Source organism: Lolium rigidum, chromosome 1 (assembly GCF_022539505.1).
Source record: "Lolium rigidum isolate FL_2022 chromosome 1, APGP_CSIRO_Lrig_0.1, whole genome shotgun sequence".
Taxonomy (NCBI): Eukaryota; Viridiplantae; Streptophyta; class Magnoliopsida; order Poales; family Poaceae; genus Lolium; species Lolium rigidum.
In genome coordinates this window covers 72,605,131-72,631,382 of record NC_061508.1, presented here as the reverse complement: position 1 = coordinate 72,631,382, position 26,252 = coordinate 72,605,131, and the positions used below count along the sequence as shown (strand labels likewise).

General features: G+C 42.1%; 1 protein-coding gene across 1 annotated transcript; it reads right to left on the bottom strand.

Moving 5' to 3' along the window:
• Positions 1-23,216: 23,216 nt before the first annotated feature.
• LOC124647226 (RING-H2 finger protein ATL39-like) lies at positions 23,217-23,675 on the bottom strand. Its single transcript, XM_047187196.1, has one exon. It carries the CDS (start codon positions 23,673-23,675, stop codon positions 23,217-23,219), a length of 459 nt encoding a protein of 152 aa, XP_047043152.1.
• Between the last annotated feature and the right edge of the window lie 2,577 nt (positions 23,676-26,252).

Below are 26,252 nucleotides of genomic sequence, written 5' to 3'. Positions count from 1 at the left end.
GGGAAGCGGGGATTAACATGCGCTAGAGCTTTTTATTTGTAAAGCGAGGAGTAAAATTATTTTTGAGAGGTGTTTGTTGTTGTCAACGAATGGTAATGGGTACACTAACTACCTCATCAACCGGACTCACAAGAGCGGCTCCCATTTTATTTATTTTTGGTTGGCACTCCTTCCAACCTTTCTTTCACAAACCATGGCTAACCGAATCCTCGGGTGCACTGCCAACAATCACATACCATGAAGGAGTGCCTTTTTATTTAAGTTTTATTATGATGATGACACTCCCCCCAACCTTTGCTTACACAAGCCATGGCTAACCGAATCCTTCGGGTGCCGTCCAACAATCACAAACCATGGGGGAGTGTCTATTTAAGTTATTTAATTTGGGACTGGGAATCCCATTGCCAGCTCTTTTTGCAAAATTATTGGATAAGCGGATATGCCACTAGTCCATATGAGAGTCCGTCAAAAGTAAATGACAAGGTCGAAAGCTAAACACCACATACTTCCTCATGAGCTATGAAACATTAACACAAATTGAGAAGCATTTTGAAGGTTTTAAAGGTAGCGCATGAGAATTTACTTGGAATGGTTTGAAATGCCATGCATAGGTATTTATGGTGGACACTTATGGAACAACTTGGTTTTCAGGTGTTTGGAAGCACGAGCGGCGTCACCGCTCAGTACAAGTGAAGGCTAGCAAAAGACTAGGGAGCGACAAATCAAGAGAGCAGTAACTGTCATAATTATGCTTGCGGCAAAATAAATTAACGGAGGCATAAAAGTGATACAAGAACTCTGAAGCAATATAAATCATCGAGGCTTAATTGACTTTTTTGTTCAGTCATATGCATGCGTGAGCATGTGCCAAGTCGATATAAATGAATTATTCAGAGGAGGATACCACAATGCCATACTTACTTATGAATAAAGCAATGCAAGCAAACATCCATGACATGCTACTCATATTAATAAATTGAAACTAAACATGAGAGATCATGAGCTACTAGACTTTCTCAAATAACATATACCTCACATGAACCAACTAAGCATGATCATATGGATGAGTATATGTACAAAAATGAAAGCAAATAGAGTTCATACCAGCCTCTCACCACAATCGGATTGTCGTAGATCGTCATTATTGCCTTTTCACTTGTGTAGCTTGGATAATATGAAATGAAAACCACGCTCCAGCCACCGAAGACCATTGAACTCATGATGAACTTTACAAACCAAAGAAGAACGGCAAATATTTTTGGTGTTTTCGAACTAGAAACAAGAACGAAAGAAAACAAGCAAACAAAGCAAAATCTTTTTGGGTTTTCTTATAGCAAACTAACGATAGCAAATAAAGCAAACTAAGAGCAAGGTACCAAATAAACAAATGGTGAAGAGAAACAACAGAAATATTTTTGGTCTTTTTGTGTTTTAGGAAAGAAACAAAGCGAAAACAAAAGAATGCAAACTAACGAAACACGAGAAAAGCGAGGATGACAGAAATCTGCCAAATCCGACAGCAGTACAGAAATCGAATTTAACAAAAATCTTCCATTGCTCAGACCAAAAAGTGTTCAACTAATGAAAGTTAGATAACAACCTGGGGAACATGCTCAAAAATTGGCAACTCAAAATAACGTTCTGGCTGCGCGTACGAATTTTTTTGGTAACAGCACAGAATCTGTTTTTGGACAGCACTTCCCCAAACATCATCTCCCTCTCATTAGAAAACCACTCTAGAGACTAAACAAGTATGTACAAGTATCCAGCAATCATAATATGCAAAGAATGAGTGATGCCGGTATACCTCCCCCCAGCTTAGGCTTTTGGCCTAAGTGGAGTTCATTCCCAACGAGGGTCGGAGTTCCACGCCGGTGGATCATACATGGAGTGGTAATAGGGCCCTGTGCGAGAAGAATATCGTGGAGGCTCCACATGACCATGATGTTGATATGAGGAGCTTGCTGCATCGGATGAAGAGTCGGGATGCTCCTCGGTCTCCTCCACATTTTCCCTCGCACGACGGCTTTCTCTTTCTATGTATGCATTTAGCTCATTTTACTGTGATCGACCACCCGTTCTCGGCATCAAGGTTAAACAAAGCAGGTGCAGGCAATCGTACTAGTTTTTCAATTTTCTTAGTTATACTCCAACTTTTCTTATACAAAGTTATCCTATAATGCAGGTTGCTCAAACTAGATGCATCTGAAATAAATTCATGTCTAATCATGGAAACAACATCAAGCTTCTCTATAGAAAGCGGAATATCTAAATGGTGAGGTTCTACACCATGCATAGCTAATAAGCGAGAGGCGATAAGACCTCCACAAATTCCTCCTTTCTCACGGTTAGTAGCAAGTCTACAAGCTATTAAAGCACCCAAATTATAAGTCCTATCCTGTTGCAAAGCGGCAGCTAAGAAAGCCAAGTGCAGGACGAGATAATTTACCTCCGAGTCCTTCTTGCAAGGACGCACTTTGTAATGAAATAGGCAAAGTAGCGGATGGCTGGATGTTGAATGCTACTAATCTTACCATCATTGGAGAGGCTCCTCCCATTACAAATCCTTGTATAAAGATGCGAGAGCTCCTGCGGTGTTCCCCGATCTTCTCGCGGGATCCCCATTGCGGTACTCCAATTGCTTGCACAAAAAACACTAAATGACAAGTTGACGAGCTTTATTGTAAATTTTATCTTGGACCATGGGGTCAGATCGCGACCAATTGAACTTGAAGTCCTACACAAAAGACATAGTTAATTTTGCATATTGTCTTGGCTCTCCTTCAACAAAACCACTCAGACCTGCACGAGAGATTAGAGTTTGCACATCTTGTAAAATCCCCGCACTTCTCATAAAGTCCACGCATGGGTAGTAAGAGGGGTATACTCCCTCCTCACGATTGACTCTCGTAACTTGCTGGACTTCCAATTCTTCTTGGTTCAATTGGGGCACACCTCCTTCCATTTTCTGAAATTTTCAACAATCATTATAAAATTTGATTTCAAGGTGTGTAATTGAAGGGAACTACTATAGGAACTTGCTAGAGTACTACACATGCATCAAAACTAATTTCTACCACTTAGAACAAGCATGCAAGCTCACTAAACATGTTATCTACAGCAGCAAAATATTCAATATATACTCAACCAAATGAAATTCTAATTGGACAATCAAAGGAGTTACATACCAAGGAGTAAATGTGCCAAATTTCAGACAGAAATCTGGGCTGAGCAAGGAGATCGAAAAATCGCGAGTTCTTGAGCAGAAACACGAGTGAGAGAAACTTGGTACGAGTTTTTTCGGGAGAGAGAAGGTGCTTGGGAGGAAGAGATGGTGTAGTGGGGCAAGGGGTGGCCCACACCACATGGTGGCGCGGCCCCCTTGCTGGCCGCGCCGGCCTATGGTGTGGCACCCCCGGTGCCCCACAGGTCATCCTCCGGTGCTCCCAGGTGCCTCGTCGAAAAATAGGACCAACGGTGTAATTTTTGTAATTTTTAGAGAACTTCGAAAAATGCACATTTACGGGTATTAAATTAATGATTACTTGCGCGATAAAATGATTTCTAAAATCTTAAATGACTAAAGCATATTGCAAAACAAAAGTGCTACAGCAAATAAAATAGGTGAAGGGAGAAAGAAAGAAAGAAATGTTGTTTAGCTCTTTTATGCAATAAAATATACTTGTTAACAAGGTTGATCAAGTCTTGCTACCAAATAAATTTTATATGACATAAGAAGAAATAAACCTCAAATCAATCAGGTTACCTTATATTGAATTGATATGGATCCAATCACAAGAGTTTGATATTCTTCTTTAGGCTCATATATAGGACAATCAATGGATCCCACTTTGATAGTTTTCACATTAAAGATTGTATTGACTCCACATACTTTATCAATCCTCTTGGGAAAATAGACAGTGTGTTCCTTATCATCAACATTGAAAGTAACCATGCCTTTATTGCAATCAATAACAGCCCCTGCGGTATTAAGAAAGGGTCTTCCAAGAATAATGGACATATTATCATCTTCAGGCATTTCCAACACAACAAAATCGAGTTAATATCAAGCAATGCTGAAGTAACTTGAACAGGAACATTTTCACATAAACCAACAGGAATAGCAGTAGATTTATCAGCCATTTGCAAAGATATATCGAGTAGGTATCAATTTATCTAAATCAAGTCTCTTATAAAGAGAAAAAGGCATCACACTCACACTTGCTCCCAAATCACATAGAGCAGTTCTAACATAATTATTCTTGATGGAACAAGGAATAGTCGGTATACCGGGTCGCCCAACTTCTTTGGAATCTTACCATTGAAGGAGTAATTAGCGAGCATAGTAGAAATTTCCTCATTGGGGACTTTCCTTTTGTTAGTAACAATATCTTTCATATACTTTGAATAAGGAGGCAATTTAATAGCATCAGTCAAAGGAATTTGCAAAAATAAAGGTTTCATCCAATCACAAAATTTATTATAATGTTCCTCTTCCTTTGATTTTAGTTTCTTAGCAGGAAAAGGCATTTGCTTTTGAACCCAAGGTTCTCTTTCATTACCATGCTTCTCAGTAATAAAGTCTTCTTTAGTATACTTTTTATTTTTAGCATGCTTTTCGGGTTCTTTTTCAATTTCTTCTTTATCGGGAGTATCATTCTTATCATTATCTTCCTCATGTTCATTACCACTTTCGGTTTCAGCATCGAAATAGAAATACTATTAGGATCATTAACGAGGTTCGAGAGGATTCTACAACATTCTTATGTTTCTTTTTCTTTTTCTTAGATGGAGCACTAGTTTTAATTAGTTGAGAATCTTGTTCAACTCTTTTGGGATGCCCTTCGGGATATAGAGGATCCTGGGTAGAAACACCACCTCTAGTTGTTACTTCACAAGCATGTTTTTCTTTAGAATTATTTCCCAACAAGTCATTTTGCACTTTAGTAAGTTGATCAATTTGAGTTTGAACCATTTGAAAATGTTTAACAAGTATCTTAACATCATTGGAGGTTCTCTCCACAATACCATGCAATTCACTAATAGCTCGAGAATTTTCCATTAAATGATTCTCTACTCTCATATTAAAGTTTTCTTGCTTAACAATATAATTATCAAATTCATCTAAGCATTGAGCAGGAGATTTTGAATACGGAATATCTTCCCTAGTAAAGTGTTGAAGCGAGTGTACCTCAATCATGGATGAAGGGGGAATTGTCTCACATATATCTTCAATAGGACGTAAATTCTTCACATCTTCAGGTTTAATACCCTTCTCCTTAAGAGACTTCTTGGCTTCCCTCATATCTTCATCATTTAATTTAATCATACCCCTCTTCTTCACTATCGGTGTCGGGGTTGGTTCAGGTGTAGACCAATCATCATGATTCCGGCCTATTTTAGCCAATAATTCTTCGGCGTCGTCCGGAGTTCTTTTCCTGAAAACACAACCAAGCACAACTATCCAGGTATGCCCTAGACTCAATAGTTAGTCCACTATAAAATATATCAAGTAAATCATGCTTTTCCAAATCATGGTCAGGCTGAGCTCTAATAAGAGAACAAAATCTAGCCCAAGCCTCGGGCAATTTCTCTCCATCTTCCTGGTCAAAATTATAAATTCTCCGCAAAGCAGACATGTTGAGCACTAGCGAGGAAAGTATTTTCGAAAGAAAACATCACGCAAATCAGTTGGACTTTTAATAGAACCAGGAGGCAAATTATTATACCAAGTTTTAGCATCATCCTTTAATGAGAACGGAAAAATTTTAGCGACAAAATAAGTACGCATCTTGACATCATCAGAAAACACGCCACTAAGAGTAGATAACTCGGTCAAGTGTTCAACAGCACTTTCTTTTTCAGTACCACAAAAGGGTGTTTTCTCAACAATAGCTATATGAGATAGATCAAGAGAAAAATCATAATCTTTATCCCTAATGTTTATAGGAGATGTGGCAAATTTAGGATCAGGAGATGGTTTATATCTAACGAGCATGTTATGCAAGCAACTTTTTAATTTTTCTTGCATCAGTAGTAGCATTGCATTTTTCAATAAAAGCATCATCAAGCTCTACATAATCCTCATCAAGATCATCACTAGAATAATCAACAGACTCAGGTGAATTAACAGGTGTAGCAGCATTAGGAGTTTCAGTATTTTCAATTTGTCTAGACTTAGCAATTGTAGCATCTAGAAAAGATCCCAATGAACCACTATCATCAAGCACAGCAGAAACATTATCAATATTATGAGAATTTTCAGATTCAGCAGAAGTACCAGCACGTGAGGCATGTGGCGGTGAAACAAGTTTATCAATCACAGATGGTGAATCAAGAGCAGCAGAGGTACTCAGAGTTGTACCTTTTCTTGTAGTGGATGGTAATATGGCGATCTTAGTATCGCGAGGTTTACCCATAATGGAGAATTTGCAGCGAACAATATCAATCCAAGTGAACTTCCAAATAAAGCTATGCTCCCCGGCAACGGCGAGAACGTGGACGAGGAGAAGGAGCGGTTGATCGCGTCGCTACGGCTCTTCACAATGGCGTCGGCGCTAGCGGCGCTGCCCAAGAGCTCCCCGAACTGCGCCTTGTGCTTGTCGCTGTTCGTCCCCGATGCGGAGCTGTGGCTGACATAGGCATCCCAGATGGGCCTGCCGAAGATAGTACCCGAGGTTTACTGAAGGCCCATAACGCGAAGATGATGAAGCCCGGAAGCCCACTAAAGCGTCGGCTATGGCAAGAAGAGATATATTAGGAATAGAGAGATTTGTAACTTTACGGGTCGAATTCAAAGAGTCTCCCGGAGTTTATAACTTGTGTAATACGAAACCCTCGGCTCCGCCTCCTATATAAGGGGGAGGCGAGGGACAAAGAAAGGATCAATCTCATTGTCAACATAACCCTAGTTTTTAGCAGTCGAGCACCTTTTCGGCTCTAATTGCTCTCGGCGTGTCGCGCACGCGTTCCAAGCCTCCTGCGTGGACGCCTAGCTCCGCACCACCCCGTCATGCCCGGTGCTGTCGCGCCGCCATCTCGCTCTTGCACCCTCCCCTCCCCGTCGCCTACACCACCGCGGCTGGGCAGCAGGAGCCGTTGGGGTCGAGGAGTGATGACCCACAAGTATAGGGGATCGCAACAGTCTTCGAGGGAAGTATTACCCAATTTATTGATTCGACACAAGGGGAGACAAAGAATACTTGTAAGCCTTAACAGCGGAGTTGTCAATTCAGCTGCACTGGAAACGAGACTTGCTCGCAAGAGTTTATCGATAGTAACAGTTTTATGGCAGTGGAAATAGTGAAATAACGAGCAACGGTGAAATAAAGACAGCGAGTAGTGATTATAGTAAACAGCAGGATTAAAATACTGTAGGCACGAGGGACGGATTTAACGGGCGTTGCATGGATGAGAGAAACTCATGTAACAATCAAAGCAGGGGCATTTGCAGATAATAATAAAACGGTATCCAAGTACTAATCAATCAATAGGCATGTGTTCCATATTTAGTCGTACGTGCTCGCAATGAGAAACTTGCACAACATCTAACTACCTCATCAACCAGACTTTCAAGAGCGGCTCCCATGAAGGACGTTATCTCTACCAGCAAGGTAGATCATCCCTCTTCTCTTTTGTTTACACATGTATTTTAGTTTTATTTATTAGATGACACTCCTCCCAACCTTTTGCTTACACAAGCCATGGCTAACCGAATCCTCGGGTGCCTTCCAACATTTCACATACCATGGAGGAGTGTCTATTTGCAAAATTAAGTTGCTTACTGATAGATCAGGGAAAAACACGTGAAGAGAATTATTAATGAAAGTTAATTAATTGGGGCTGGGAACCCCATTGCCAGCTCTTTTTGCAAAATTATTGGATAAGCGGATGAAGCCACTAGTCCATTGTGAAAGTCTGTCAGAAGTAAATGACAAGATCGAAAGATAAAACACCACATACTTCCTCATGAGCTATAAAACATTGACACAAATAAGAGATAGTAAATTTTGAATTGTTTAAAGGTAGCACATGAAGTATTTACTTGGAATGGCAGGAAATACCACATAGTAGGTAGATATGGTGGACACACATGGCATAGGTTTTTGGCTCAAGGTTTTAGATGCACGAGAAGCATTCCCTCTCAGTACAAGGCTTTGGCTAGCAAGGTTGTTTGAAGCAAACACAAGTATAAACCGGTACAGCAAAACTTACATAAGAACATATTGCAAGCATTATAAAACTCTACATTGTCTTCCTTGTTGCTCAAACACTTTTACCAGAAAATATCTAGACCTTAGAGACACCAATCATGCAAACCAATTTTCAACAAGCTCTACGATATTTCTCCACTAATAGGTTTAAACTACATGATGCAAGAGCATGATCTATTTGAGAGCTCAAAACAATTGCCAAGTATCAAATTATCCAAGACAATATGAAGCATTTTCTGTTTCCTACCAAATAACAATAAGTGCAGCGGTTTTCAACTCCGCCATGAACATTAAAATAAAGGTAAGAACACCATTGTTCATATGAAAAAGCGGAGCGTGTCTCTCTCCCACACAAGTATTGCTAGGATCCGAATTTATTCAAACACAAACAAAATTAAAAGCACACAGACGCTCCAAGTAAAGCACATATGATGTGACCGAATAAAAATATAGTTTCAATAGAAGAAACCTGATAAGTTGATGAAGAAGGGGATGCCTTGGGCATCCCCAAGCTTAGACGCTTGAGTCTCCTTGAAATATGCAGGGATGAACCACGGGGGCATCCCCAAGCTTAGACTTTTCACTCTTCTTGATCATATATCATCATCCTCTCTTGACCCTTGAAAACTTCCTTCACACCAAACTTCTCATAAACTTCATTAGAGGGGTTAGTACTCAAAAACAAACTTTAATCCACCTTGGCCCTGTAGTGACACATTGCAAGAACTCAATAAAACATTAGCTACAGCTCTCCACGTCTAGAAAACCTCACTTAAAGTCCAGAAGAGACAATGCAAAAAATAGAGACAGAATCTGCCAAAACAGAATAGCCAGTAAACACGAATTTTAAAATGATACTTCCGTTGCTCAAATCAGAAAACTCAAAACTAATGAAAGTTGCATACATATCTGAGGATCACGCACGTAAATTGGCAGATTTTTCTGAGTTTCCTACAGAGAAATCTGCCCAGATTCATTACAGATAGAAATCTGTTTCTGCGCAGAAATCCAAATCTAGTATCAACCTTCTATTAGAGACTTCACTTGGCACAACATTGCAATAAAATAAAGATAAGGAGAGGTTGCTACAGTAGTAACAACTTCCAAGACACAACAAAACAGTAGCAAAATAAACACATGGGTTATCTCCCAAGAAGTGCTTTCTTTATAGCCATTAAGATGGGCTCATCAATTTTAATGATGCTCACATAAGGGTGAGAGTTGAAGCAAAAGAGAGAATCAAAAAGCAAGTTCAAAACACATTTAAGTCTAACCCACTTCCTATGCATATGAATCTTGTACACAAATAAATTCATGAAGAACAAAGTGACAAGCATAAGAAGATAAAACAAGAGTAACTTCAAAATTTTCAGCATATAGAGAGGTGTTTTAGTACCATGCAAATTTCTACAACCATATTTTCCTCTCTCATAATAATTTTCAGTAGCTTCATGGATAAACTCAACAATATAACTATCACATAAATCATGCTTTTCATGATTCACAAACACATAATTTTTATCAAGCTCAGAAATAATAGGATTAAAACTTTCAAACCCACTTTTATCAATAATATAACAAGATGATTTATCAATCTCAAAAGATATGGGACTCATAGATAAAGTCAAGAACTCTCCAATCCCATTTTCATTAGTAGTACAATTAATATTATCAAGTAACATAGGACCATCGTCTAGAGATTTATCATAAACATTTGCTAAGCAAAACTCTTTAGTACCATGCATTTCGACATCAGGCACAAACAAAGCATTATCATAAGATTTATCAAAGTAGCATGGATTATCATGAATAATAGTATCATAATTATTCTCACAAGTTTTACTCATAGGGAATATTTCAAGAGAATCCACAGGAACATAACATTCATCCTCTTCCGGTAAGCATGGAGGACAATCAAATAGTGTAAGAGATAAAGAGTTACTCTCATTAGAAGGTTGGCATGGGTAGCTAATCCAGTATTCCTCCTTTTGTTCATTACTCTCCTCTTCTTTTTCATCCAATGAGCTTTCAGGTTCATCAATTTCCTCCTCTTTTTCATCCAATGAGCTTTCAGGTTCATCAATTTCTTCTTTCACAGGTTTCTGCAAATTGTGAGTGCATTCTTGTGCATTAATGAGTCTCTCTTTATAATCAATGATATAAGGATTATCACTGTAGCTTTCTACGCAAAAATTAAGGATAGAAGAGACATAATCTTTAAGGTCCTTACAAACAGCACAAGTTTCATAATTTTTAGACATGAATGATTCGATCTCAGAAGCTCCCATAAATATAACAAATTGTTCTACCTCTTCGAATCCAAAATGAATATAGCTATTCCAATTATAGTTCTTAATTAAAACTTCCTCACTAAAGCCACATTGAAATTTAAGATGTTTAGTATCCTGTTTAGAGCAACAGTTTATATCATGGCGTTTAAGCAAGATTTTAGCAATTGCATTTAATTTTTCTATCACAGCACTCATAACTTTACCCTTTCTCGATTCTCTATAATTATTATATAATACTATAAGCTCCAAATAGGTTGTAGGTTCTCCCATAATTGCAGTTTTTAATTTTTAGTTTTTTCAAATTTTTATGGATTTTCGGGTATATAGGGAAAATAAAACAAGACAAAAATAAACTAGACAAAAGTAAACTAAGCACAAATAAACTAGACAGAAATAAACTAGCAAGACAAAATAAAATAAAAGCAGAGAGAGAGGTAGAGTGTACTCCCCAGGTGAACTTATGAGTAGAGCTATGCCTCCCCGGCAACGACGCCAGAAAATAGTCTTGATGACCCACAAGTATAGGGGATCGCAACAGTCTTCGAGGGAAGTAAAACCCAAATTTATTGATTCGACACAAGGGGAGGTAAAGAATACTTATAAGCCTTAACAACCGAGTTGTCAATTCAGCTGCACCTGGAAAAGCACTAGTAACAGGGGTGATGTGAAAGTAGCGATAATATGAGAGCGAGTGGTAACAAGTAACACGGCAGCAGTAATAGCAATATGAGAGCAATGGCACCGTGAAAATAGTTGATACTACTTCCAATGACATGTAGAACGAGTATATGATGATGAGAGATGGACTGGGGTTTCCAGCTATCTACACTAGTGGTAACTCTCCAATAACAAGTGTTGGGTGAACAAATTACAGTTGGGCAATTGATAAGATTGAAATAGCATTAAGACAGAACATCAAGTCTATTAATCATGTAGGCATGTTTTCCATATATAGTCATACGTGCTCGCAATGAGAAACTTGCATAACATCTTTTGTCCTACCAGCCGGTGGCAGCCGTGCCTCTAGGGAATCTACTGGAAATTAAGGTACTCCTTTTAATAGAGCACCGGAGCAAAGCATTAACACTCCGTGAAAACATGTGATCCTCATACCTACGCCTTCCCCTCCGGTTGTCCCAATTTCTGTCACTTTGGGGCCTCGGGTTCCGGACATAGACATGTGCAAACAACTTGTAGATACAATCTAAGCAATAATTATAGAGCTTAAATCTAAGATCATGCCACTCGGGCCCTAGTGACAAGCATTAAACACAACAAGATTGCAGCAACAATAACTTCACAAACTTTATAGATAGACTAATCATAATGTAACAATCCATCGGATCCCAACAAACACAACACCGATTACATCAGATGAATCTCAATCATGTAAGGCAGCTCATGAGATCATTGTATTGAAGTACATAGGGGAGAGAATACCAACTAGCTACAGCTAGAACCCGTAGTCCATGGGGGAACTACTCACGGAGCATGATGGAGGCGGTGGCGTTGATGGAGATGGCTTCCGGGGGCATTTCCCCGTCCCGGCGGCGTGCCGGAACAGAGATTCTGTCCCCCGAATTGGAGTTTCGCGATGGCGGCGGTGCCCCTGGAGTCTTTCTGGAGTTTCGTCAATTGGTATCGCGTTTTTAGGTCGAAAGGGCTTATATAGGCGAAGAGACGGAGTCGGAGGGGGTACGGAGCCGCCACACAACAGGGCAGCGCCCCCCCTGGGCCGCGCCAGCACCATGTGTGGGGCCCCTGGGCCTCCCCTCTGGTCCCCCTCAGGTGTTCTGGGGTCTTCCGGGAAAAATAGGATGCTGGGTCTTCGTTTCGTCGAATTCCGAGAATATTGCCCGAACAGCCTTTCTGGAACCAAAAACAACAGAAAACAGAAACTGGCACTGTGGCATCTTGTTAATAGGTTAGTTCCGGAAAACGCATAAAAACATTATAAAGTGTGAGCAAAACATGTAGGTATTGTCATAAAACAAGCATGGAACATCAGAAATTATGGATACGTTGGAGACGTATCACCGAGCTCGAGCGGGATGGCGCCGGAGAGGGATTTGGTGGCGAGGTAGACGTACTCGAGGGCGGGGAAGGCGCCAAGCTCCGGTGGGAGGTGGCCGGCAAGTGCGGCGGCGGGGAGACGGATGGGGACGAGGAGGAGGGCCGATTTGGATCGAGGCTGCGCGATGGAGAATAAAAATCGAGACGGGCCTCCGCGCGACATCCATGTGTTCATTGGACGACCCAAACTAATAAAATACACCATCCGTTTAGTTCTTAGCGTTGAAAATGCCCCTGAATAAAGGTGTGGAGTGGTGGCTGACCACGATGTTGAGCAGTTCGAGAATATCCGGTAAGTGGTAACCACAAGTCCACAACATTGCAAGAATCGGAAAGGACGCCGACCGTGATGCCATCTAATTCAACTGCATCGGCTGGCCAGCTGAAATAATGGCCACCCGTTCACGGGCGACGTAGGAGAGGCAGCGTAAGGGGTTCTTGCAACAGCAGTGTGAGGGCAGAGCGGCATGCAGGTCACCGATGTGGAAGGGTGGCAGGAGAGAAACATTGAAGCCCCGTGATTTTCTCTTTCCAACCACTGATCGTCATCCCCTTGTTCCCCAAGAGAGGCAATCAGTCAAACCCCAAATCGAAATCTCGATCGAGAAACACCCAGCTCAGCGCGTTCCCGTTCATGTGGTTACGATCGGCGCGGAGATCCACCACCAACCTATTGTCGCCTCTGTGCCGTCAGCGCTAGTCACGGCGGAGCCTCTGCACCCTCTTCCTCCACAGTCTTAGCACCTCCGGCCCCGTCGATCTCTAACAGTGGGAGTGAGTGGCCAGGTCAATCTCTAAAGCGGGAGTCGGGCGGCCGATCGGCCAACGGGATCAATATCATATGACCGGAGTCGGGTGGCAAGGTCGACTGGTTGCGGAGACCACAGTGCGATGGCTTGGAACAGATTGATTCATATTTTTCTGGTTGCCTGATGGATTGAGACAAGTCCAATTTACCCCCCTAAACTCGTCTTAAAGTTCAGATTACAACCTTCAACTTTACTTTGGTTCAATCTTCAACCTTCAATTCTATAAACCGTTCGGAATTGGACATTCTACCCTTTTTTGACATGTTTTGAACCGGTTTTTCTCGCCAGATAGCGGGTTTTCTTCCTATATACTGTGCCAACTCATCAACATACAACATATACGGTACAAGAAAAACTAGCTTAATACAATGCAAGGGGTGATTCTGAACCGTTTTTAGAATTCAGGGTTGAAAGTTGAACCAAAGTAAAGTTGAGGGTTGTAAGCTGAACTTTGAGACAAGTTTAGGGGGGTAAATTGGACTTCTCTCTGATGGATTCAGTGGTTCATATATAAAAAGCAGCACAGATTGAAGCCAACACGGGACAAGCAATGTCGGACCTAACTATGTTAGTGCATCTTCAGCCGTTGGGGCTCCCCGGGCCGAAATCCGGCGCTATTTAGCGCCGGATTGGACGAAAATTTGGCCCGGGGAGCGCCGAAGTTCGAGCCATCTCCCCGGTAGACACCCGGAGTTCGGCGTTTTTTTTAAGAGAAAAACGTCCCTGGATGGCAAATTTCATGCATAATTCGGCAAATTTGACCTGTTTTGCCAACATTTGACTTATTTTTACAAATAAACATTACAATTCAACAAAAGAAGACAAGTTTTCAAACAAATCAAATGGAAACAAGTTGGTGTTGCCTCGAAGCGTCCATATGTGCTCCGCCAGATCATCCTGCAGCTGTTGATGCATTGTGGAGTCTCGAATCTCCTGACGCATAGCGATGAACGAAGCCCACGATGCCGACACCTGGTGGTTAGGCTGTGCAAGAGGACCCTCTCTGTCATATGGTGCAACTTGTTCGCTCGGAGCGACCGGATGCTTCCGCTCATCCTCGATAATCATGTTGTGTAAGCACACACAACAGTTCATCACCTCCCACAATCTGATCTTTGGACCAAGTCAAAGCGGGAAACCAGACTACAACAAATCTCTGCTTGAGGACACCAAATGCACGCTCGACGTCCTTTCGGCAAGCTTCTTGTTCCTTGGCAAACTGCTGCTCCTTCGGGAGGGCGGGGCTTGAGATAGTCTTCACAAATGTTGCCCACTTTGGATAGATACCGTCTGCAAGATAGTATCCCTTGTTGTACTGCCGGCCATTGATCACAATGTTAATCGAGGGAGCATGACCCTCAACAAGCTTGGAGAAGACTGGCGAGCACTGCAAGACGTTGATGTCGTTGTTGGATCCTGGCATACTAAAGAAGCAGTGCCAAATCCAGAGATCATGGGTAGCTACTGCCTCAAGTATCACAGTGCAGCTTTTTTGTGACCCTTGTACATTCTCTGCCCGGCAAACAGACAGTTCTTCCATTTCGAATGCATGCAGTCAATGCTTCCAAGCATCCCTGGAAATCCTCGAGCTTCATTGACAGCGAGGATCTTAGCAGTGTCTTCGACAGTCGGTGATCTCAAGTAGAAGTACCCGAACACTGCTATCACCATCTTGTAGAACCGGTAGAAACAATCAAGGGTGGTGGACTCCGCCATCCGAAGATAGTCATCGGTAGAATCACCAGGAGCTCCATATTCCAACATCCGCATAGCCACCGTGCACTTTTGGAGGGCGGAAAACCCTGCCATGCCGGTGCAATCCAACTTGCATCTGAAATAGGAGTTGTACTCTCGAAGGGCATACACAAGTTTTAGGAAGAGCTTTCGGCTCATCCTGAAATGACGCATAAAAACAGCCTCACCGTGCAATGGATCGTCGGCAAAGTAGTCGGCGTAGAGCATGCAGTAGCCCTCCATTCGCTGCCTCGGCTTGCACTTCCGGCGACCTGGTGCCGAACCACCACGGCGACCAATGACAGACTTGGCGTACAAGCCGGACAGGCAAGCAAGGATCAGCAGGTGCTCCTCGTCTTGGGCGGCGGCTGCCGTTTCTTCTTCAAGAAGCTCGGCGAACATCTGCTCCTCCTCCTCCTCGGAGTCCATGTCAGGCCAGGCAATTGGACGAACACCTACCGGGCATGTCGACGAGGAGCGATGATATGCATAGATGCACACGTCCGTTGGGAACCCCAAGTGGAAGGTATGATGCGTATAGAAGCAAGTTTCCCTCAGTATGAAACCAAGGTTATCGAACTAGTAGGAGCCAAGAAGCACGTGAAGGTTGTTGGTGGAGGAGTGTAGTGCGGCGCAACACCAGTGAAACCGGCGCCAACGTGGAACCTGCACAACACAATCAAAGTACTTTGCCCCAACGTAATAGTGAGGTTGTCAATCTCACCGGCTTGCTGAAAACAAAGGATTACACGTATCGAGTGGAAGATGGTGTTTGTTTGCAAAGAACAGTAAAAGCAGTATAATGTATTCAGATGTAAAAGAATGGACCGGGGTCCACAGTTCACTAGTGGTGTCTCTCCAATAGATAACTAACATGCTGGGTGAACAAATTACAAGGGAGCAATTGACAAATAAAGATTCAATACATATCAACGATGATTACTATGTGATTTAATCAGGGCATTACGACAAAGTACATAGACCGCTATCCAGCATGCATCTATGCCTAAATAATCCACCTTCAGGTTATCATCCGAACCCCTTCCAAGTATTAAGTTGCGAACAACGAGATAATTGCATTAAGTATGGTGCGTAATGTAATCAACACAAATATCCTTAGACAAAGCATCAATGTTTTATCCCTAGTAGCAACAAGACATCCACAACCTTAGAACTTTCCGTCACTCGTCCCAGATTTAATGGAGGCATGAACCCACTATCGAGCATAATTACTCCCTCTTGGAGTTACAAGTATCAATTTGGCCGAGCCTCTACTAGCAACGGAGAGCATGCAAGAACATAAACAACAGATATATGATAGATTGATAATCAACTTAACATAATATTCTCTATTCATCGGATCTCACCAAACACAACATGTAGCATTACAAATAGATGATCTTGATCATGTTAGGCAGCTCACAAGATCTAAACAATGATAGCACAAGCGGAGAAGACAACCATCTAGCTACCGCTATGGACCCATAGTCCAAGGATGAACTACTCACGCATCAATCCGGAGGCGGGCATGATGATGTAGAGCCCCTCCGGTGATGTTTCCCCTCTCCGGCAGGGTGCCGGAGGCGATCTCCTGAATCCCCCGAGATGGGATTGGCGGCGGCGGCCTCTCAGTAATGTTTTCCGTATCGTGGCTCTCGGTACAGGGGGTTTCGCGACGGAGGCTTTAAGTAGGCAGAAGGGTAGGTCAAGTGGCGGCACGAGGGCCCCACACACCAGGGCCGCGCGGCCAAGGGCCAGGCCGCGCCGCCCTGTTGTGTCGGCGCCTCGTGGCCCCACTTCGTACCTCCCTCGGTCTTCTGGAAGCTTCGTGCAAAAATAGGACCCTGGGCGTTGATTTCGTCCAATTCCGAGAATATTTCCTTACTAGGATTTCTGAAACCAAAAACAGCAGAAAAACAAAGAATCGGCACTTCGGCATCTTGTTAATAGGTTAGTGCCGGAAAATGTAAAATAACGCTGTAAAGTATGTATAAAACATTCAAGTATTGTCATAAAAGTAGCATGGAACATAAGAAATTATAGATACGTTTGAGACGTATCAAGCATCCCCAAGCTTAGTTCCTACTCGTCCTCGAGTGGGTAAACGATAACACAAATAATTTCGAAGTGACATGCTACCAACATAATCTTGATCAACATTATTGTAAAGCATATGAGATGAATGGAGTGATCTGAACAAAAGATTGCTAACAAAGATAATGACTAAACAAATGAATCATATAGCAAAACTTTTCATGAATAGTACTTTCAAACAAGTATCAATAAGACTTGCATAAGAGATAACTCATAAGCAATAAATTCAAAGTAGAATGCATTGAAGCAACACAAAGGATGATTAAGTTTCAACAATTGCTTTCAACTTGTAACATGTATATCTCATGGATATTTGTCAACATAGACTAATATAACAGGTGCAATAAGTAAACATGTAAGAATCAATGCACACAGTTAACACAAGTGTTTGCTTCTAAGATAGAAGGGAATGGGTAAACTGACTCAACAATAAAGTAAAAGATTGGCCCTTCGCAGAGGGAAGCATGGATTACTATTTTTATGCTAGAGCTTTTGTTTTGAAAACATAGAAACAATTTTGTCAACGGTAGTAATAATTCATATGTGCTATGCATAATACTTCCTACAAGTTGCATGTCTCATGCATAGAGTACTAATAGTGCTCGCACCTTGTCCTACTTAGCTCGGAAACACGGATTCTCATCGCATAACATATACTTCAACCAAGTGTCACAAAGGGGTATCTCTATGCCGCCTGTACAAGTGTCTAAGGAGAAAGCACGCATTGGATTTCTCGCTTTTGATTATTCTCAACTTAGACATCCATACCGGGACAACATAGACAACAGATAATGGACTCCTCTTTTTAATGCTTAAGCATTCAACAACGATTAATATTCTCATAAGAGATTGAGGTTGTATGTCCAAACTGAAACTTCCACCATGATACATGGCTTTAGTTAGCGGCCCAATGTTCATCTCTAACATATGCATACTCAAACCATTTGATAATGAAGTCCACTTACTTCGGACAAGACGAACATGCATAGCATCTCACATGATATCCAACAAAGATAAAGTTGATGGCGTCCCCAGAAAACATGGTTACCGCTCAACAAGCAACTTATAAGAATTAAGACACATAACTACATATTCATCACCACAATAGTTTTTAAGCTATTTGTCCCATGAGCTATATATTGTAAAGGTAGATGAATGAAATTTAAAGGTAGCACTCAAGTAATTTACTTTGTAATGGCAGGAAATACCACATAGTAGGTAGATATGGTGGACACAAATGGCATGGTGTTTGGCTCAAGGTGTTTGGATGCACGAGAAGCATTTCCTCTCAGTACAAGGTTTGGGCTAGCAAGGTTGTTTGAAGCAAACACAAGTATGAACAGGTACAGCAAAACTCACACAAGAACATATTGCAAGTATTATAAGGCTCTACACTGTCTTCCTCGTTGTTCAAACACTTTACCCGAAAATATCTAAACTTAGAGAGATCAATCATGCAAACCAAATTAAACAAGCTCTACAGTAGTTCTTCATTAATGGATTAAACTACATGATGCAAGAGCTTAAACATGATCTATGAGAGCTCAAACAATTGCCAAATTGCCAAACCATATGCAGCACTTTCCAATTCCAACCAAATAGCAATCTAACGAAGCAATAAGCTTTCGCCATGAACATTAAAGCACAATTAAGAACACAAGTGTTCCATAAGAAAAAGCGGAGCGTAATATCTCCAATATAAGAATGGTGAGATCCAACTTTATTCAAAACAAAAAAAAACAAACCGACGCTCCAAGTAAAGAACATAAGGATGTGACGGAATAAAAATATAGTTTCACTAGAAGTGACCTGATAATGTTGTCGATGAAGAAGGGGATGCCCAAGGCATCCCCAAGCTTAGATGCTTGAGTCTTCTTAAAATATGCAGGGATGAACCACCGGGGCATCCCCAAGCTTAGACCTTTCACTCTTCTTGATCATAGTATATCATCCTCTTCTCTTGACCCTTGAAAACTTCCTTCACACAAACTTCAAGCAAACTCATGAGAGGGTTAGTGCATAACCACAAATTCATATATTCAGAGGTGACACAATCATTCTTAACACTTCTGGACATTGCACAAAGCTTCTGAAAGTTAATGGAACAAAGAAACTCATTCAACATAGCAAAAGCGGCAATGCGAAATAAAAGACAGAATCTGTCAAAACCGAACAGTCCGTAAAGACGAATCGGGAAGGGGCACTTAACTTGCTCAAATGGAAAAACTCAAAACTAATGAAAGTTGCGTACATATATGAGGATCACGCTCGTAAATTTTCAGATTTTTTCGATTTTTTTACAGAGACTTCTGCGAGAATTCGTGACAGATAGCAATGCTGTTTCTGCGCAGCGATCCCAAATATAGCATCAACTTTAGCATAAAAACTTTACTTGGCACAAAAACATGATAAGGAGAGGTTGCTACAGTAGTAAACAACTTCCAAGACTCAACAATACAGTAAATAAAATAAAACTTGGGTTATCTCTCAAGAAGTGCTTTCTTTATAGCCATTAAGATGGGCTCAGTAATTTCAATGATATTTTCGCAAGAAATAAGAGTTGAAGCAAAAGAGAGCATTAAGAAGAAAATTCAAAACACATTTAAGCCTAACCCACTTCCTATGAAAAAGAATCTTGTACACAAATAAATTCATGAAGAACAAAGTGACAACCGTAGAAAGGCAACACAAGTGCAACTTCAAGATTCTCAACATAAAGAGGGGAAAATTAATATTATTAAGTTGCATATAACCATGTTTCCCTCTCTCATAATAACTTTCAGTAGCATCATGAACAAACTCAAAAATATAACTATCACATAAAGCATTCTTGTCATGAGCCACATGCATAAAATTATTACTCTCCACATAAGCATAATCAATTTTATTAGTTGTAGTGGGAGCAAATTCAATAAAATAGCTATCATTATTATTCTCATCACCATAATCATCATACATAGGAGGCATATTGTAATCATAATTAACTTTCTCCTCAATAGTAGGTGGACTGAAAATATCATATTCATCATTGCAAGCATCATATATAGGAGGTAAAGTATCATCCAAGTAAATTTTCTCCTCCATGCTTGGGGGACTAAAAATATCACAACCAGCTTCCCCAAGCTTAAATTCTTCCATAGCTTTAGCAATAATGGTGTTCAAAGAGTTCATGCTAATAACATTGCTACAACTATTTTGCAAACAAAGTTCCATGGGTTTTTTAATTTTCTCTTCAAACACATCATGTCCTAACTCAAGATAAATACTATAAAGATCTCTAATTTTTTTGTTGTTTTCCATTAAGCCTAACTAGTGAAAAATAAAAACAAGTACAGGACTAGACATGATAACAAAATAAATTAAATGCAAGTAACTAATTTTTTTTGTGTTTTTGATATAAAGCAAACAAGACAGTAAATAAAGTAAAGTAAAGCAAGACAAAAACAAAGTAAAGAGATTGGATGTGGAGACTCCCCTTGCAGCGTGTCTTGATCTCCCCGGCAACGGCGCCAGAAATTTAGCTTGATACGCGTATATGCACACGTCCGTTGGGAACCCCAAGTGGAAGGTATGATGCGTATAGAAGCAAGTTTCCCTCAGTATGAAACCAAGGTTATCGAACCAGTAGGAGCCAAGAAGCACGTGAAGGTTGTTGGTGGAGGAGTGTAGTGCGGCGCAACACCAGTGAAACCGGCGCCAACGTGGAACCTGCACAACACAATCAAAGTACTTTGCCCCAACGTAACAGTGAGGTTGTCAATCTCATCGGCTTGCTGAAAACAAAGGATTACACGTATCGAGTGGAAGATGGTGTTTGTTTGCAAAGAACAATAAAAGCAGTATAATGTATTCAGATGTAAAAGAATGGACCGGGGTCCACAGTTCACTAGTGGTGTCTCTCCAATAGATAACTAACATGCTGGGTGAACAAATTACAGGCGAGCAATTGAAAAATAAAGATTCAATACATATCAACGATGATTACTATGTGATTTAATCAGGGCATTACGACAAAGTACATAGACCGCTATCCAGCATGCATCTATGCCTAAATAATCCACCTTCAGGTTATCATCCGAACCCCTTCCAGTATTAAGTTGCGAACAACGAGATAATTGCATTAAGTATGGTGCGTAATGTAATCAACACAAATATCCTTAGACAAAGCATCAATGTTTTATCCCTAGTAGCAACAGCACATCCACAACCTTAGAACTTTCCGTCACTGTCCCAGATTTAATGGAGGCATGAACCCACTATCGAGCATAATTACTCCCTCTTGGAGTTACAAGTATCAACTTGGCCAGAGCCTCTACTAGCAACGGAGAGCATGCAAGAACATAAACAACAGATATATGATAGATTGATAATCAACTTAACATAATATTCTCTATTCATCGGATCTCACCAAACACAACATGTAGCATTACAAATAGATGATCTTGATCATGTTAGGCAGCTCACAAGATCTAAACAATGATAGCACAAGCGGAGAAGACAACCATCTAGCTACTGCTATGGACCCATAGTCCAAGGATGAACTACTCACGCATCAATCCGGAGGCGGGCATGATGATGTAGAGCCCCTCCGGTGATGATTCCCCTCTCCGGCAGGGTGCCGGAGGCGATCTCCTGAATCCCCCGAGATGGGATTGGCGGCGGCGGCCTCTCAGTAATGTTTTCCGTATCGTGGCTCTCGGTACGGGGGTTTCGCGACGGAGGCTTTAAGTAGGCAGAAGGGTAGGTCAAGTGGCGGCACGAGGGCCCCACACACCAGGGCCGCGCGGCCAGGGGCCAGGCCGCGCCGCCCTGTTGTGTCGGCGCCTCGTGGCCCCACTTCGTACCTCCCTCGGTCTTCTGGAAGCTTCGTGCAAAAATAGGACCCTGGGCGTTGATTTCGTCCAATTCCGAGAATATTTTCTTACTAGGATTTCTGAAACCAAAAATAGCAGAAAAACAGCAACTGGCACTTCGGCATCTTGTTAATAGGTTAGTGCCGGAAAATGTAAAATAACGCTGTAAAGTATGTATAAAACATTCAAGTATTGTCATAAAAGTAGCATGGAACATAAGAAATTATAGATACGTTTGAGACGTATCAAGCGACGCGATGGAGCTTCCCGGCGGCGGAAAATAGGCACAGGGCACGACGGGCAGCGAAATATAGGCTGTTGGGTGGAGAAACGGCGGAGTTGAGGCAACCCGCCGGCGGATTGGCGAGGGGTGGTGCCGGCGGCGAGAGAGCAACGGGAGGGAAGGAGGGATTTGCGTCGACAAAGTGCTGGGGTTCGTCTGTTCTCTCGCCGACAGAGCGGGCCCATCCCCGCTTTTCTCTCGTCCGGAGTCCCCGAGCGCACCCCGGGGAGGGGGGGGGATGGCCTGGGCTCTCCAGACGGATGAAAGGCCTAATCCGGACGAAAACGAGGAGCCGGGGCGCGACTGAGCCGTTTTCGTCCATCCGGATGAAAAAAAGGCGTTCTGGGGGGTCTCGTCGGGGAGACGCCTGGAGATGCTCTTAGGATTAGGAAGAGTTAGCGCGGGCCAAGGCAAAGCGCGAGCCACATTGCGGTGACGAACGAAGGCGTCTTTTGGGGTGGACGCCCGATCAGCCAGGGTAAATTTAAACAGAAAAAATGTTTCGGGGTAATTTTCCTCCACTTTTTGGGGTAGTTTAAAGTTGGACGGACGATCGAGGGAGAAACCCTTTTGCTTTTATTATTAGGTATAGATACGGACGTATATATTTAATTAGTTCTTAACAAAGTTTATAAGAAGTTCTAAAAAAAAATATGTGAAATACAAATATTCCATTTGATCGATTATACATTATGCATGGCATGGTAACAACTACGAGTAGTTGATTAATTACTGTTTGTTTATGATGCTTGCCTGCACAAACAACGCGAATTAATCTAGCTAGTGCACGGCCCCGGGATGTAGAGTCCAGCTAGACTGCTGCAACCTTGCAGTCACCACGATCTCCAACACGGCCGGGCTTCTCCTCATCTCCTGTCCAGTGTGAAAGCCGGTGTTGTGTCTCCCTCATCACCGGCCACCTTCAGGAGCTCGCCCGTCGGTCGTTCAGGTACAGCCACCACGTCCGCGCGGCAGACGGGGCAGCACCGGCTTTTCCCCAGCCACGGGTCCACGCACTTGGCGTGGAAGCTGTGCTCGCACCTCGGCAGCCACCTGCACCGGTCGCCGTCCTCGAACGCCTCCAGGCACACCGCGCAGTCGGCGGCCGCGGCGCCACTGGAGACGAAGTGGTGGCACGGCAGCGTTTCGAGCTCGACGGCAGACAGGCCCATGTCCCCGCCATCCTCTGCGGCGGTGGCACGCTCCTGGTCGGCGTTGGCGCCGCGGCCACGCCGCATAGCCCACAGGATCACGAGGACGTGGGCGATGAGCATCAGGGTCACGCCGGCCGACAAGACAGCGATGGAGAGCGCCTTTGAAGCCATGCTAGCTATGTATGTGCCACAGATTATGGAGCGCCGCTGATCATCTTGTTCCTTCAGTTCTTCGGCCGGCTTTGGTGTCTTGGTAGGAGCGCCGTTGACAAGCTCGCCCTCGGCATTTGATAGGAGTAGCTAGCCGATCGAATGGGTGTTAGAAGAGAAGGACCGCGCAACAGTTGAATATAGCAGCTCCGGTTGCCTAGTCTATTGAAAATTTCTGAGATTGGCGTTTGGCGAGTACATAGTATAGTATTTATGTTATATCTGGCTGCAAGTGTTGTTTTGACCAAGTTGTGAATACTTAAGTCAAAAGTTGCACGATAAGTTTAGGTTTGGGAGCGATTCTGCCGGCCACGGGTGATGCTAGTTGTGTTGTAGCTATGTGGTCGAGACGATGCTGCTTTTGGTTACTCAATGATTTGTTCAAGCATTAGATCTCAGCTTCTCGATAAAGGACGCTTCATTAGTCAAAATATTCAAGTATTACATCCAGCTTCTGCATAATTAAGATGCGCACGGCCGTTCAAGTATAAGTCTGAACAAAATATAAAATATCGATCGAAAGAGCCAAACTAGACTATGTTACGTTGGCTTCAATCCGTCTAATATGCAGCCATCCATGTCGGGAAATAAACTTCTTGGCCGTGTTCTCCAACCGTGTAGACATCTCCATAAAGAGGTCTCGGTCCTCCAAGCGCTGAAGTGGCGACCATGAACGGAGCAAAGGCGTACATCGATAAATGACCTGCATGAGAGAAGAATTCTTGTGTTTGAAAACCTTGTTATTTCTACATAGCCATAGCGTCCATACGACTGCAATCGCGCCCACTCTGATAAGCATTTTATACCTAGTATCTACCCCATTTAGCTAATTGCCAAATATATTTGCAACGCTACGAGGCGGGTATAAGGTAGAACCCATCTGAATGATTGATCATATAGATCTAGCAAACCTACATTTGAAAAAAAGATGTTGTATTGTCTCATTTTGATGACAGAAAACACACTTCTTACAACCTTACCAGTTGCGTTTGACAAAGTTGTCTTTGGTTAAAATCACACCGCGATGAAGGTACCATGCAAAAACTTTCGTTTTCAATGGTATCTTCTTCTTCCAAATGTACTTATTATTGATAACAGGTTGAATATGAATGGTAAGCGCCCTATACAATAAATTAACCGAGAAAACACCGTTCTTGGTGAGGCTCCATCGGAATTCATTAGTCCCCTCAGATAATTGTACTGAAGCTAACTTCTGTAGCAATTCATTTCAACTAGTCAAACGGGGACCAATTAGATCACGCCTGAACGTCATGGAAGGAGGAGAAGTTTTCATAACCTTCTGCAAGGTATCTCCCTTATAACGAACAATATTATAAGCTGGATATTGTTCCCGAAGAGTAGTTGTTCCAAACCATTTATCTTCTCAGAACCTAATCTCCGCTCCATTCCTTATGGAGAACGAACCAAAAGGGAAAAAGTGCTTCTTGGTTGCCATAATGCCAGCCCAAAAGTTAGAGTCTCCAGGTTTTCAAAATACCTGAGATAACGCTTTTGAGCCCACATACTTTTTCCTTAAAATTTGTTACCATATACCATCCTCAGTTAATAACTTGGCCAGCCATTTTCCTAGCAAAGGCCTGTTCTTAACGTCAAGATCATGAACACCAAGTCCATCTTGATCTTTTAGACGGCATACAACACTTCATTTAGTTAACCGATATTTCTTCTTCTTGATGTTCCCTTGCCAAAAGAATCTTGCACGTAGATAATCTAATCTCTTCAAGATTCATTTGGGTAGATGGAAGAAAGATATCATATAGAGTATCATATTCGTAAGTACTGCATTTATGAGAACTAATCTCCCTCCAAGGGACATCAGTTTTCCTTTCCAACTACTTAACCGCTTCTGAAGTCTTTCCTCGACGAGTTTCCACTCCGCCAACGTCAGTCTCCGATAATGAATCGGAATACTAAGATAGTTGATCGGAAAGGAGCCAAGACCACATCCGAACAAGTCGGCGTAAAGGTTGGCATAGTCATTGGCCTCACCGAAAAAGAACAGTTCACTTTTATGAAAATTAATTTTGAGAATGCCGTTAGAATTAACTTCATATTTCGAGCTTTTCATCTCTTCTTCCTGATCTCCCATCTCTCTCTACTTAATCCCCAACATCTTTATTTTTTTGCCTAGAAGATGTTTGACACAAATCATGGAGTGGAAGCTTTTATTGATTCTCTCAATCTGACTTTCGGTCGTCCTTGTGTCTGTGTTCCAGCCAAGGAAGGCAGCGTGAAAGGAGGTTTAACCAGGCATTAATTGGTCTCTAAATTGGTAAAGGCGATTGACTTGCAGCTATTTCATTTTTTAGCAACATGGCGAGGAAGGGATTAATGGCGCTACATCACTCCAACCTTTATCCACCAGGTTGTTCACGCTTTTGATATTTGGATTGACCTGAGATGACTAGGTTCTTGCATTCAATACAAATTCTGGTTTACTTTTGCCTAAATTTATTTTAATACTTGCATATGTAAATTGGCTATTTGACTGAATTTGTGGTGACTACTAATAATTAT

What these genes read in the sequence shown, in the direction of transcription:
- LOC124647226 (XM_047187196.1), bottom strand. Translation starts at nt 23,675, where the DNA reads ATGGCTTCAAAGGCGCTCTCCATCGCTGTCTTGTCGGCCGGCGTGACC.